The sequence below is a fragment of the Scyliorhinus canicula genome, chromosome 20 (genome assembly GCF_902713615.1).
Source record: "Scyliorhinus canicula chromosome 20, sScyCan1.1, whole genome shotgun sequence".
Lineage (NCBI taxonomy): Eukaryota > Metazoa > Chordata > Chondrichthyes > Carcharhiniformes > Scyliorhinidae > Scyliorhinus > Scyliorhinus canicula.
Window position 1 is genome coordinate 43,495,471 of NC_052165.1, and position 15,537 is coordinate 43,511,007.

Below are 15,537 nucleotides of genomic sequence, written 5' to 3' on the forward strand. Positions count from 1 at the left end.
CATATGGGGTAGTGTTCCACTTTTCTGCCATCCTTTGTGGAGAAGTGTTTGCTAACTTCTCTATTGATTAACCGGACATTAATTTTAAGGTTGGTCTTTGATCCTTGACTCCCCCACCAGCAGAAACCTTTCTCTCTATCCACAATCCTTTGCAAAATCTTAAACCAATCACCCCTTAGCCTTCACTATTTTAGGGAACATAAACCTGGTCAATTTTGCCACATAATAGTCCCTGGTAACTTACTGACCATAAGTGACACCACAAATAGGTAGAATTTATAGCAGAATACACCTAAGGAAGTTATGGTTTGTATATCCTAAACCACTTGAGTTACGGTCTGCTGAATTAGTCAATTATCAGAAGTACTTCATATAGTATGGCTTATGTGGTCTCATTACTGTTAAGTAGATAAATGCAATAAACTACCTGCACACTGGAAGCCTCTATAGGATACCGAGACTGGAATGTTAGAAAAAAATTCCTGTGCTTCTAGAGCACTTTTCGCAACTCAGGGCGGCACGGTAGCACTGATTAGCACTGTTGCTTCACAGCGCCGAAGTCCCAGGTTCGATCCCCGGCTTGGGTGACTATCTGTGCAGAGTCTATTCTCCCTGTGTCTGCGTGAGTTTGCTCCAGATGCTCCAGTTTCCTCCCGCAAGTCCCAAAAGATGTGCTGTTAGATTCTGAATTCTCCCTCAGCTTACCCGAACAAGCGCCGGAATGTGGCGACTAGGGGCTTTTCACAGTAACTTCACTGAAATGTTAATGTAAGCCTACTTGTGACAATAAAGATTATTATTATTAGTGGATGAAGTAGTTTTGAAGTCAAGTCACTTTCATAGGCAATGCAGCAATAGATTAGTGCTCAGAAAGCTCTGACAAACAGCAATGAGATAATGACGGAATAATTGGTTTAGAGATTGATTGAGGGATAAATGTTGGCCAGGAAGCCAGGAAACATTTTCCATCTCTTTTTCAAATAGTGCCATGAGATATTTTACATGCAGCCTAAGAGGGCTGAAGGGCATCAGTTTATCATGTCACATAGAAACAACACCTCCAACTATACTATTCAATGGTTTGATTGATTTGAGTTTGATTATGCTCTTCTGTTCACTGATCCTTGTAACTACTTTATTGCTTAAGTTATGCAGGGAGCTAAAGAGTTAAGGGATTTGAGAATGATCCAGAAAGATTGAGACTTCCTGCAGTGACACTGGACAGGATTTTCCAGGCAACTCGCTACATGATTTTCAGTGCGGAAGTGGCCCACCATTGGCTGCTGGTGAGATATTCTGGTCCTGCTGTTGTCAATGAGGTTTCCAGTTGAATGCGCCCTTCGCCACCAGGAAACCCATGGGATGGGTGTGTCATCGGTGAGAACGGAAGATCCTGCCAGCGTAAATTGTCAGAAGGCTCCGGCCAATGTGTGTGTACAAAATCCTGTAAGTTCTGAGATGTTTTAAAGGCCTGTAAATAAACATATTTGGATTGAGACTAGAGTCATCTCTGCATTATTCTGTAATGACAGTATTGATAGGCATGAACACCACACAGTCCTTGTGGAGACCAAGGGCGAAATTCTCCGACCCCCCGCAGGGTCGGAGAATCGCCCGGGGCCGGCGTAGATCCCGCCCCTGCCGTGGCCGGAATTCTCCGCCACCTGGGAATTGGCAGGGGCGGGAATCACGCCGCGTCAATCGGCGTGCCCCCCTCGGCGATTCTACGGCCCGCGATGGGCCGAAGTCCCGCCGCTGAGAGGCCAATCCTGCTGATGTGGTTTCAACCACCTCTGGTGGCGGTGGGATTGGTGGCGCGAGCGAGCCTCCGGGGTCCTGGGGGGGGCGGGGTGATCGGACCCCGGGGGTGCCCCCACGGTGGCCTGACCCGCGATCAGGGCCCACCGATCAGCGGGCGGGCCAGTGCCGTGGGGACACTCTTTTTCTTCCGCCGCCGCCACGGCCTCCACCATGGCGGAGGTGGAAGAGAACCCCCCTACCGCGCATGCGGCACATGTGCGAACCGGCGAAGGCCTTTCGGCCAGCTCCTATGCCGGGCGTCAGGCGTCAAAGGCCATTGGCGCCGGATTTGGCGCCACTCGACATGGCGCCAACCACTCCGGCGCGTGCCTAGCCCCTAAAGGTGCGGAGGATTCTGCACCTTTGGGGAGGCCCGATGCCGGAGTGGTTGGCACCACTCCGCTGTGCCGGGACCCCCGCCCCGCCGGGTAGGGGCGAATCCCAGCCCAAGTCTCACCTTCACATTGAGGACACTTCCACCAGACTAGTTGGGTTACATTTGAAATAAAAGCAAAACACAGCTGATCTGAAATAAAAACTGAAAATGCTGGATAAACTCAGTAGGTCTGGCAGCATCTGTGGAGAGACAAAAAGAGTTAATGTTTCGAAATCACATGACCCTTCAACAGAACTGAAGAGGGATAGAAATGCAATGAATTATATAATTGGAGAAGGGGTGAGCAGAATAGAAGGTCAGGGATCAGGAGCTAAGGAGAGATTGACAAAGATGCAATGGAGATAAGACAAAGAGGGTGTTAATTGTGGCATTGAGGACTGAAGAATTGCTAACAGTGGCATAAAGGTAATAGAGCAGAATGTGTTAATAGGAGAACAGTGGAAGCAAAATTGAAAAACAAAGGTCAGATGGTGGCGTGGGAGAGGGATGGCGTTGTATTGGGCAAGCCAATTGTATACAATCTCAATCTTCAATCTCATAGATTGGTAAATCCCCACTCTACCATTACCATCAAACCGGGAAATCAACTCTGCTTCAATGAAGAATGCCGGACGGCATGCAAGGGGAAGCACCAGGTATACCTAAAAATGAGGTGTGAAGCTACAACACAGGACTACTTGCTTGCCAAACAGCAGAAGCAGCAAGTGATCTTACAATCAACGGATCCGGCCTAGGTGCTGCAGTCCTGCCACATTTAGTCATAAATGGTGGCGGATAATTAAACAACAACAGGAGAAGGCAACTCCACAAAACCCCCACCCTCAATGACAAGAGAGTCCAGTACATCTGTGCAAAAGATAAGGCTGAAGCATTTGCAATAATCTTCAGCAGAAATGCTGGGCGGATGATCCATCACAATCTCCACCTGAGCTCCCCAGCATCACAGATGCCAGTCTTCAGCCAATTTGATTCACTCCATGTGGCATCAAGAAATGATTGAAGGTATTGCACAGTGCAAAGGTTGTGGGTCCTGACAACATTCCAACAATAGTACTGAAGACTTGTGCTCCATAATTTTCTGCACCCCTAGTTAAACTGTTCCAGTACAGCTACAACACTGGTATCTACCCAGCAATGTAGAAAATTGTCCAGGTGTGTCCTGTACACAAGAATCAGGACAAGTCTCAGCTAATTACCACCTCGTCAATCTATTCTCCATCATCAATGATGGAAGGGAGTTGTTAACAATGCTATTAAGCAGCACTGATACAGCAATAGCCAACGCATTGATGTTCAGTTTAGGTTCTACCAGGGCCAGTTGGCTCCTGACCTCATTATAGCCTTGGTCCTAACATGGACAAAAGGGCCACATTTGACTGTGTGTGGCATCAAGGAGTCCTGGCAAAACTGAAGTCAATGGGAATCAGGGAAAAGCTCTCCACTGGTTGCAATCATAACTAACACAAAGGAAGACAGTTGTGATTGTTGGAGGTGAATCATTTCAGTCCCAGAATATCACTGCAGGATTTCCAAAAGGTAGTGCCCGAGGCCCAACCATCTTCAACTGCTGCATCAATAACCTTCCCTCTATCATAAGGTCAGAAGTGGGGATGTTCGTGGATGATTACACAATGTTTTGCATAATTCACATCTCCTAAGATACTTAAGTTGTCTGTGTCTATTTGTAGAAAGATGTGGACAATAGAGCTGATAATTGGCAAGCAACATTCATGTCAGACAAATGCCAGGCAATGACCATCGCTGAATTCCCCACCATCAACATCTTGGGGGTTACCATTGATCAGAAACTGAACTGGACTAGCTATGTACATACTACCACTGCAAGAGCAAGTCAGAGTCAAGGAACTCTGTGGAGAGTTACTTCCTGAGTCGCCAAACTGTCAGCAACTATAGGGCACATGACAGGGTGGAATGCTCTCCACTTGCTTTGGTGAATGATGTTCCAACAACACTCAAGAAGCATGATCCCATCCAGAACAAAGCAGCCCAGTTGACGCCCCATGCATCACTTTCAACATCTATTCCCTTCACCGCAAACGCACAGTGGCAGTAGTGTGTACCAAGATGCACTGCAGCAACTCACCCAGGTTCCTTCCATAGCACCTTCCAAACCCGCAACCTCTACCACCTAGAAGGACAAAGGTAGCAGATGCCACCAGCTAGAGGTTCCCCTCAAAGTCACACACAATCCTGACTTGGAACTACATCACCGTTCCTTCACTGTTGCTGGGTAAAAATCCTGGGATCCCTCCCTAACTTCACTGTGAGTGTACCTACACCAGAGAGACTGTGGAAGTTCATTAAAGCAACTCACCACCTCCTCCTCAAGGTAATAAAGAATGCTGACCAAGCCAACAATGCACACATCCCTTGAAAGAATAAATAAAAGCAAGTTGAAAATAAAGTTGGTGCTATATAATCTTACAGCACAGTAAGTGGTCATTCAGCACATCATGCTTGTGCCAGATCTTTGAAAGAGCTATCCAGTTTAATCCTACAGTTTGGTCCTACTGTCCATTCAATCCTAGTGCTTCCATTTTCTGAACAGATCTGCTATGTAGTACTTAATCAAATGCCTTTTGAAAGTCCCTATAAACAACATCTACACTCACTACATTCATTAATCCTCTGTTATTTTATCAAAGGACTTAATCAGACAAGATTTGCATTTATTAATCCACTGTAGCTCTCCCTTATTAACCTATGCGTCACTAACTGAGAACTAATGTCTTTGGCACTGGTCTCCAGTAGTTTTCACACCAATGATGTTAATCATATTCCCCTTGCTTTAATACTGTGGCTCTATTTAGACTATTAAAGGCAGAACCAGACAATGCCAACTTTCTGCCATATTTGATTCCTAAATGAGTTTCCAACAAAATATCTTATTTCCATCTCTGCAACATCACCCAACTCTGCCAATTCCAACATGTGTCTGGCCGACCTCTCACTTTCTACCACAATAGTCTCCACCCAGATTCGCAGCAAGTGTTCTTCATCCATCACCCTGTCCTCTCTGGCCTGCATTGGCTACCAGTCAAGCAAGTCCACTTTTAAAATTTTCATCCTTGCTTTCAAGCCACTTCATAAGACCATAAGACCATAAGACATAGGAGTGGAAGTAAGGCCATTCGGCCCATCGAGTCCACTCCGCCATTCAATCATGGCTGATGGGCATTTCAACTCCACCTCCCAGCATTCTCCCCATTGCCCTTAATTCCTCGCGACATCATGGCCTCACCCTCTCTGTCCCTAATCTCCTCCAGTCCCACAACCCTTGAGATATCAGCACTCCTCTAATTCTGGGCTCAAGCATCTCCAGTTTTGATCACTTTACCACTGACAGCATGTCATTAGTGATCTCCACCCTAAGCTCTAGAGTTTTCTCCCTAAACCCCTCTGCCTCTCTTTTTCTCCTTTAAGATGCTCCTTAAAACCTATCTCTTTAGCCAATGTGTGGTTTAATGTTTGGCCATGCTCCAGTTCACTGTCTTGGGATATTTTATTATATTTAAGGCACTTTCTAAATGCAAACTGTTGATTCCCTCCTTGTTGTAAATTCCTCCTGTACACATTTTAGAAATGTTCTCCTCCAATGCCCCCCCCCCCCCCCCCGCCTTTATCCTTTACACCATTTTCTCTTCAGTCCCTATTAGGGTAATTGAAGTTCCAACGTTGTAATGTTGACCTTAGTCTGAAATTTGCTGATAGATTTGCTCCTCTATCTGTTTTTCACTATTTACAGTTTATCATCAAAAGCTGAGGAAGACTTGTGGCCCAGTGGGTAGCGTGACTGAGACTGAAGATCTGCGTCCAAGTCTCACTTCAGGATTGTTGGTCACAGGAGATATGTTAAAACATCCTTGAACAGGTTGATTATCAACCATAAGCTCGATGGTCGGAGCAGATGAGATTCCTGGTCAACCACATTGCAGAAGGCACAGCAACCCACTGCAGTTCCTTGGCAAGCATAAACAAAGACTAATCCAGTGGAGGTGTATGGTCCCCAAAGACCCTCTTAGGGCATGGTAGCTGAGGAGGAGTAAAAGGCCAGGAGTGCAACAGTTTATTTTCTGTTCCTCAACTCTGATATGTGGGCAGCACGCTAGCACAAGTGGATAGCACTGTGGCTTCATAGCGCCAGGGTCCCAGGTTCGATTCCGTGCTGGGTCATTGTCTGTGCGAAGTCTGCACGTTCTCCCCGTGTCTGCGTGGGTTTCCTCCGGGTGCTCCGGTTTCCTCCGACAGTCCAAATAATGCAGGTTAGGTGGATTGACTATGATAAATTGCTCTTAGTGACCAAAAAAGGATAGGAGGGGTTATTGAGTTATGGTGATAGGGTGAAAGTGAGGGCTTAAGTGGGTCAGTGTAGACTCGATGGGCCGAATGGCCTCCTTCTGCACTGTATTATATGTATGTTCTAAATAGACTGAGTGTTTGAATATTATCCTCAATCAATAGTGACACAACCCCCCCCCATTTGTTTTCCCTTTCATCTCCCTGCTCAATACCTTGTGATCAGGAGTATTTTGTTCCCATTCCTGCCCATGTTTAAGCCAGGTCCCCATTATAGCCACTAATCATAACTCTGTGGCAGCTTGCTTCTGTAGTGTCAGTGTAATTTGTTACACTCCTCACATTAACACATTCATTCCCACACCGTACTTAGTCTACTTTGCTTCTTTATGGAATTTCTGTATTTGTTTATTTTCTCCGACGTGAATAGTAACAACACTGCAGAAGTAATTCACTGGCCGGAAAGCACTTTGGGATGTCCCCAGGCGCTATATAAATGCAAGTCTTTATTTTCCCTTTTCTGCTGCTACGTGTCCCTCATATGCCCCTTGTTTCACCCTCCTGCACTCTGCCACTATTTCCCATTCTTCCTGTCAAATTACTTCAAAGCCCCCAACTACACTAGTTAATGGCACAATAGCACAGTGATTAGCACTGCTTCTTCACAGCGTCAGGGTCCCAGGTTCGATTCCCAGCTTGGGTCAATGTCTGTGTGGTGTCTGCACGTTCTCCCTGTGTCTGCATGTTTCCTCCGGGTGCTCCGGTTTCCTCCCACAAGTCCCGAAAGACGTGCTTGTTAGGTAATTTAGACATTCTGAATTCTCCCTCCGTGTACCCGAACAGATGCTGGAATGTGGTGACTAGGGGTTTTTCACAACAACTTCATTGCAGTGTTAATGTCACAATTTGTGACAATAAAGATTATAACATCCAAGTGAGGATATTGTTGAACTAATCCCAATGCTCCAACAATCCGCATTCTGCACCATCTCTCCAGCCACTCATTCACCTGCATTACCTTTCTGTTTCATGTTGAACTAACCCAGTGATTCTTACTTTCTGAGGTTCTGTTTTTCATCTTTAATTCCCCCCCAGCCCCCAGATCCCGAAACTGTGGGGTGTCAGCCCTTTCCCCAAACAATGTCAGTGGTTCCAACTATGTCTCTTCCCCTTCCTGTCCTGCACCTGTTTAGGACAATGTGGAATTCTAATTTATAGATGTCTCCATGAAATTGACGTCGTCGCCTGGATGAGAGAACGTGATTCCTCTCCAGCAGTTTTGTCATTGACTTTCCATTGTCAGACAAATGGATATCCTAAATTTGCAAAGAAGCTAGAATTTGCAATGGGACTGCTGACCTTTCAGCCCTGATGGGCTAACTATCCACAGCCAGAGTGGGACAGGAGAAGGTGCTGCTATTGGGAGGGGGGAGGAATTTTCTTTGACTCAGTAAGGGGATGATTTGTAAAAGCGAGCCCGACTCTGCGGTCCATGAATCAAATTCACCATTTCTACAGAGAGGAGGAAGTAACACTCCACCAGAAAAAAATTCCCTACCGCTAGTTAAAAGTATTTAAGGGCCGTCCTAGATTTTTGTTTTCTTAATTCCCTGTCGACATTCAGAGAAAATTGAATCAATGGATGTGTAACACCGAACGGAGGGATCAAATGACAGGCTGACGCAAGGCACGCGGCCAGGGAGCAAAATCCGTCTATTTAAAATGCTTCCAGTCTGCAAAGCTCAGTGTTTGGCAAGTTAGCCAGGTAGGTCACACCTGAAGATGGTTCAAAATAATTCGCATTCAACCCGGGCACCCAATCCTCCTGGTACACTTCAGAATGAATCAGGTCTGATCTTCGCTGGTAACACTTTGTGCGAACGGAATAGTTGAGTTAATAATTTCCTTTCGATTATTTTACAGGTCGACCCCGTTATCGCATATTAATTAAGCATGGTAAGAAAGTTTCAAAACTCTCTGCATGTTTTGCATCGTGTTGATGCTGGACTTACAGAGTCAATCTACATGTTGCTCAACTTTTGACGGTGGAGTCAAGTACAATTATCTTAAACTTTGTTTTGCCAGAGTTGCTGCACGCAAGATAATTACACCCCCCTGTTCAATGATGCCTTTGAGGTGATGCACCATCAGCAACATCAGCATCCCTCGACCCAGTTTAGACAGGACCCGAATCTTCAGTATCTGCCAAGCAAGTATCTTACTCACTCTGCTGCTCCACATTGCATCAGTTCGTGAGTTTATTCACCCCTTTTCTTTTTGTAATGCTATATTCCTTTCTGGTTCAGGTCCTTCACTCTCGATGTACAATTTCCAGCACTATCAGGAGACAGGCCCTGGTCCTTACTGCTCTCTGGAGGTCCAGTCCCAACCTTTTCAGGACTCTGTAAGTTACAAAACTAATGGGCATTGAGGGGCAAACACGTTTGTGATGGGTGTTAACTAATTATTAATTACTCGTTAAAGTAAAACTGAGGGTTTTTTTGGTAAGCAGCGGGGTTGTGATCTGGAATGTGCTGCCTGAAAGGAAGGTGGGAGCGGATTTAATAGGATCTTTCAAAAGGAAATTGGATCAATAATTTGAAGGCCGGCAGAGGGGAGGGGATGTTATTGGGAAAGAATAGAGAAACGGGGTTAATTGGATAGCTCTGAGTGAAAGCCAGCACGGACATAATGGGCTGAATGGTCTCCTTCTGACTTTGTAAAGGAATCATTCAATAAGAGTGTTGGGATTAAGCAGTAAATGGGAATGTGGATAAGAGTAATTAACACTAAATGTTGCCTGATATCTCTGTACCCGTGAATAGCTCATAATCTAAAGATGTCTTTATGTTTCACAAGAATGGTTCTAGGGATGAGGACCTTTAGTTTTGAAGATAAATTGAAGAGGTTAGGACATGTTTTCCTTGGAGAATGATTTGAGAAAATCTTGAGAGGAGGCTGAATAGAGGTGTTCAAAATCATGCGGCATATGGACAGAGTAGAAAGGAAAAAACTGTTCCCGTTGGTGGAAAGATCGAGAATGAGAAGACAAGGAGTTAAAGTAATTGGTGAAGAAAGAAAAGGGGACATGAGGGAAAACCTTTTCACAAAGTCAAGGGTAAGGGTTTGGAAGGCAGGTTCAATTGAAGATTTCAAAAGGGAATTAGATTGTTATCTGAAAAGGAAGAATCTGTAGGATTACGGAGAGAAGGTGGGAGAATGGAACCAGGTGTGTTGCTCACTCTGTGAGGCAGTAGACCCGATGGGTCAAATGACCTCCTTCTGCGCTGTAACAATTTGGTCATTCTGGGCTCTCTGCCCAGGTCTTGATTCACAAACCAGAGTGAAACTCCCCTTGAGGGGGTGGAGTGAAAGGTTTCCTCAAGCAGATTGTAAATCTAATTCATTGTCAAACCCGCTCATTGAATCTGTTGGGCATTTTGTCTGATTTGAAGTATTGAGAAGGTGAGGACTCTTTCCCCCTTCTATGCATTTTACCTTTCGAACTTTGTGGAGAAGGGGATACTCAAGTACATATCTATGCATGGACTGAATCTTTACCCCAATATGACAGGGAGAAAGGAGCTAAGCTCCTGTGTTTGCTTTAGTGAAACCTAATCTGTGGTTTGAGTCTTGGGACCACTTAGGGTACGTGGGTGAGAGAATTGCATTGTCACAAATCTTACTCATTCACACAGACTTTCAAAAAGACCACTGAGACACTGGAGAAGTTACCAATAAAGAGGACGATACCAGAAATGAGAGGATATATTTATCAGGAAAGGTTGAACATGCTAGAGTTATTTTTTTCGAGAATAGAGAAGAGTGAAAGATGGTATGATAGTGGTCTTTTAAGATTATGAAGGCATTTGATAGGATAGATGTAGAGAATATATTTCCACTTATTGGTCTGGGGTGGGGGGAGGAGATCTAAACCAGGAGTCATAATAATAAAATAAAAACAGAAAATGCTTGAAATACTCTGTGGGCCTGGAAGCATCTGTGAGGAGAAAAATAGAGTAACTGTTTCCAATCTGTATGGCTCATCTTCAGAGCTGTCAGTCCTTACCATAAGATATAGGAACAGAATTAGGCCATTCAGCCCATCGAGCCTGCTTCGCCATTCTATCCGAGCTGATATGTTACTCATCCACATCTCCTGCCTTCTCCCCATAACCCCTGATCTCCTTGTTAATCAAGAAATCCCCTTATTAATCAAGAATACCAGATTTGTGCTTGAGGTGCTGTTATCTACAGGTCTACAGACCAAGAGTTGGAAGGCGGAATTAGACAGAATTGTTCTTTCTTAGAACATAAGAACTAGGAGCAGCAGTAGGCAATTTAGCCTCTTGACACTGTTCCACCATTCAATACGATCATGGCTGATCTCATCATGGCCTGAACTCCACCATCCTGCCCATTCTCCGTAACCCTTCAACCCATTACTAATTAAAAATCTGTCTAATGCCTCTTTAAATTTACTCATTGTCTCAGCATCCTCTTACATAGACATAGACATAGAACAGTACAGCACAGGTAGCAAATTCTATAGATTCATGATGCTTTGGGAGAAGTAGTTTCTCTTTATCTCAGTTTTAAATTTGCTACCCCTTATCCTGAGACTATAACCTCTTGGTTTAGAATACCCCACAAGAGGAAGCACCACTCCATCTCTACTTTATCCATACTGTTTATCATCTTATATACCTCAATTTGATCTCCCCTCATTCTTCTAAACTCTAGAGTGTATAGGCCTAAACTGCTCAGTCTCCCTTCAAACTGCAAACTCCACATCTCTGGAATCAATCTTAAGAAGTCATACAAGATTGAAACGTTAACTCTGTTTCTCTCTCCACAGTTGCTGCGAGACCTGCTGAGCTTTTCCAGCATTTTCTCTTTTTATTTCAGATTTCCAGCATCTACAATATTTTGCATTTATTATCTTAAATATAAGAGAGTCGCTAATAAATCTAACAGGAGGTTCAGGAAGAACCCTTGTACCCAGAGAGTGTTGAGAATGTGGAACTCACTACCACAATCAATTGTGGAGGCAAATAGCTTGGATGCGTTTAAGGGAAAGCCAGACAAACACCTGAGGGAGAAATGAATAGAAGGTTAAGTTGAGGGACGTTAGATGAAAAGGATATGGGGGGAGGCTCACTTGAAGAATAAATGCCAGTTGAGGCAAATTACCTGTTTCTGTGCTGGAGAAAGGATGCAACTCTATAATGTAGCAAAGTCCTATGTCTGCCTGTTCCAATAGTTCAGGCGGGATGTTCAAAATCCCATGGCACTTGGGCAATAAATGAATTGGGCAAAGTGACTCCTCGAGCCAATAAATTGCAAACAAACAAAGGGATCATTTTTTTGTATTGTTGTGGGATCCTGCTGTTGGGGTGGCATGGTGGCACAGTGGTTAGCTTCATCTAATCCCTTTAGATCTTATTTGCCCGAATTCAGGTTAGCACTGTTGCTTCGCAGCACCAGGGTCCTGGGTTCGATTTGTGACTTGGGTCACTGTCTGTGCGGAGTCTGTACATTCTCCCCGTATCTGCGGGTTTCCCATTGGTCCCCCGGTTTACTCCCACAAGTCCTGAAAGACGTGCTGTTAGGTGAATTTGACATTCTGAATTCTCCCTCAGTGTACCCGGACAGGCACCGGAGTGTGGCGACTAGGAGATTTTCACAGTAACGTCATTGCCTACTTGTGACAATAAAGATTATTATTATTAAACAAGACGGCTGTTAAGTTTATTTCAATATTGAAGCATTTCAATATTTGTGAAACGCTTTGGATCATTTCCAAAAGTTGTGATTAGGCACGATGGTATTGTGAGTCTTTCATAAACCCACCCCCGAGTCTTTCATAAATCTCACCCCACCAAATTAAAGATTAGACTTTTAGATTACAGTAATTACAAGCTAAAATGACCTAATTGACAGTCCAACAAAGAAGCTAGAGATAATTGTTACAATACTTGCAAACATTGGCATTGCAGTGTTTCCTATTTTAGCACAGATATTGTTCTTCAAACAAAACAAAATACTGGAAGGATTCAACAGGTCAATCAGTATCTGTGGAGTGAGGAATGGAGTTAAGCTTTCAAATATAGTCTTTCACAAATGTTTTCCTTTTTCCGCAGTAATTTTCAATGGTTTTATGAAAAGGACATTCTACCCACAATAATTTCCAAGCTACTGTTGGAGGTGTCATTTCACGATGAAATGATGATAATCTGCATCCCTTTTACCTTCTTGTTAGGAGCAAGTGTATGTCATTTGGCTCCTCAAGTCTGTTCTCAAAGGAGAGCGCTGAAAGTCACCCTGGTGCCCTAGACCAACATCTAACTCTCAACTAACACCCATAAAACAAAGGGGAAAATCAAAGGTTTTGAAATGTGTATCATTGCAGTTTTGGTAACAAATTGGTTGCTGCCTTTGAGCAATGACTGAGTGTTTGAGGTAGTGACAAGTCTACATTTGTGTCGATCTTTTATCATTTGAAATAGTGTAGGTCATTTGATGTATTTAAAGAGATGTTCAGAAAGCAATAATTAATGTTAAGCATGTTTCAGATTCAGCTGACAAAGAACTTCTCCTTTCAATACTCATTGTCCAAGTAAAATCGCAACCACATGAGGAGGAGCAGAAAGGGGAATTTTATCTAACCTCGTGATTCTGACAAGATTTCAACTTTTATATCTCCAGATGGATTTTAACCTCAGTGGCAACAAAGTAATGTATGAGAATGGGCCCCAGAACCCTGGCTATTTTCCAGACAATCACATTCAAGATTTCTTTATCCCAAGGCAAGGAAAAGGTTTGTTATTTCCACTTACCTTATCACTCACCCCCCTGCCCCTCAATTATTTGGATATATTTTCCCAAGGGTGATGTTCTGCTATCAACTCACAGCACTGGAATGAAACATTCCACAATTGTTTAACATTCGTGTGAAGCACAGAGAGCCATTCAGCTCCTCAATCCAGGTATAAGCACAAGCATTAAGCAACTGGGTTAACTCCGGTGTTGAGTAGCGGAACAGTGGCACACTGGTTAGCACTGCTGCCTTACAGCACCAGAGACCAGAGTTCAATTCCAACCTTGGGTGATTGTATCTGTGGAGTTTGCACGTTCTCCCCACGTGTGCGAGGGCTTCCTGCGGGTGCTGCGGTTTCCTCCTACAGTCCAAAGAGGTACAGGTTAGGTGCTTTGGCCATAATAAATTGCCTCTTACTGTCCAGACATGTGAAGGTTAGGTGGGGTTATGAGGAAAGAGCAGGGGAATGGGGCTAGGTAAGGTGCTCTTTTGAAGGGTCAGTGCTGAATGGTCTCCTGCATTGTAGGGATTCTATGGCTAAGAGCAATTTGATACGAGTAAGTATTGTCCTCTCTCTTCTCCACCCCCACCTGTTTTGTTTAAAGGCCTCTGCAGCAGAGCCTCCCATTTTGTTGAACTTCCTCATGCTGGTCTCCATTGCAGGCAGGAAGAGGCTGCGTCTTTACGAATTCTTGAGCGAATCACTCCATGATTCCCAGATGTCCGACTGCATCCAATGGGTGGACAGAAAGAGCGGTGTCTTCCAATTCGTCTCAAAGAACAAGGAAAAAGTAGCGGAGATGTGGGGAAGAAGGAAGGGCAATCGGAAAACCATGACCTATCAGAAAATGGCCCGGGCCCTCAGAAACTACAGCCGGACGGGAGAAATTGTGAAAGTGCGCAGAAAGTTAACCTACCAGTTCGATGCCCAGGTCCTGCAGAGACTGGGAAATGGCTCGAGCTCTCAATATCCACACACTGACCATGAACACTATGATTGTGATCGCTGGCATTTCAGTTACAACTATAATGAACTTTCACATGAGAATTCCATATGAACAGTCTTGGATCAAACCAAAACCATGTTCTTTATAATAAAATATTGGCGAGAAATAGAAAAGGGTTAACACCGCACTTGAAATAACCTGACATTTGAAATCCTGTAAATATAATTTTCTTTATTAGCTCGTGAGTGTCAAGTTTTAGCCTAGTCCAGGTTCTGTACTAAACATATTGGAATAAAAAATTCTTCTTTTGTATAGTCTGTTCTTTGATTGATTATGCGGCCAGACACCTCCGCAAGCACTTGGTCACACACTTACACACCTAAACATTATCAGATAGTCAACCAGGAAAATGCTGGAAACCCTCCAGCAGCAACTCTGTAGAAAAAATTAGTATTTCAGATGAATGGCCTATCATTGGAACTGATGAGTCAGAGGAAGCATTAACATAGAGAAAATAGAGAGAGAGAGTGATGGAGAGATACAGATATAGAAAGACAGAGAGAGCAAGACCTAATCATTAGAAGTGCAGACTCTGACTAATTCCCCTAGACTGGCAAAATATAGCATTGGAACATTCTACAGCACAGAGGTGGTCATTTGGCCCACTCTGCATGTGCCAGCCCTTTGCAACAATGGTCTAATTAGTCCCACTACACCATTCTTTTCCTGAAAGCCCTGTGATTTTTTCTCCTTCACGTATTTATCCAATTCTCATTGGGAAAGTTACTGTTGAATCTCTCCCACCGCTCTTTCCCACAGCACATTCCAGATCACAACAACTCGCTGCATAAAAGATCAAATTTCCACATGTGGCCTCTGGTTCTTTTGCTAGTTATCTCCAAACTGTGTCCTCTCGTTGCAAACATGACTGCCACTGGAAGTATATTTTCATAAACATAACTAAATGATACAACATGCTATGGGGTGTATTCAAATCTTCTTCAGTGAGTCCCTCACTACAAGAATTCTGATAGATACCCCACATAATACACGTCAGTTTAAAAAGTGGAACATGAATTGGAAAAGGCAAAACAGTGTGTAATCTATTTACCCACCACAATAAGTGCTAAACATCTGGGAACTGTGTACCTTCAAACATGGAAGATATAGGATTCTTAATGGGCTTGACAAGTTAAATGCAGAGAGGATGGTTCCCTGCATGAGAGAGTCTAGGACCAGAGGGCATAGTCTCAAAA

At 44.0% G+C, this 15,537-nt stretch overlaps 1 protein-coding gene across 4 annotated transcripts in view; it reads left to right on the top strand.

Annotated features, from left to right (window-relative positions):
• Nucleotides 1-14,595, top strand: part of LOC119955266 (transcription factor Spi-C-like) — a 55,675-nt gene extending 41,080 nt beyond the window's left edge. For 2 of the 4 annotated variants that reach the window (XM_038781319.1, XM_038781318.1), the window contains exons 2-6: nt 8,438-8,470; nt 8,600-8,723; nt 8,821-8,918; nt 13,223-13,334; nt 13,998-14,595. In XM_038781319.1, coding sequence (XP_038637247.1) covers nt 8,468-8,470; nt 8,600-8,723; nt 8,821-8,918; nt 13,223-13,334; nt 13,998-14,392 — 732 coding nt within the window. In that variant the 5' untranslated portion in view covers nt 8,438-8,467 and the 3' untranslated portion in view covers nt 14,393-14,595. Of the gene's footprint in view, nt 1-8,050; nt 8,280-8,437; nt 8,471-8,599; nt 8,728-8,820; nt 8,919-13,222; nt 13,335-13,997 lie in introns of those variants that run through there. The other 2 variants (XM_038781317.1, XM_038781320.1) reach the window with 2 other exon arrangements.
• The last annotated feature ends 942 nt before the right edge of the window (nt 14,596-15,537 follow it).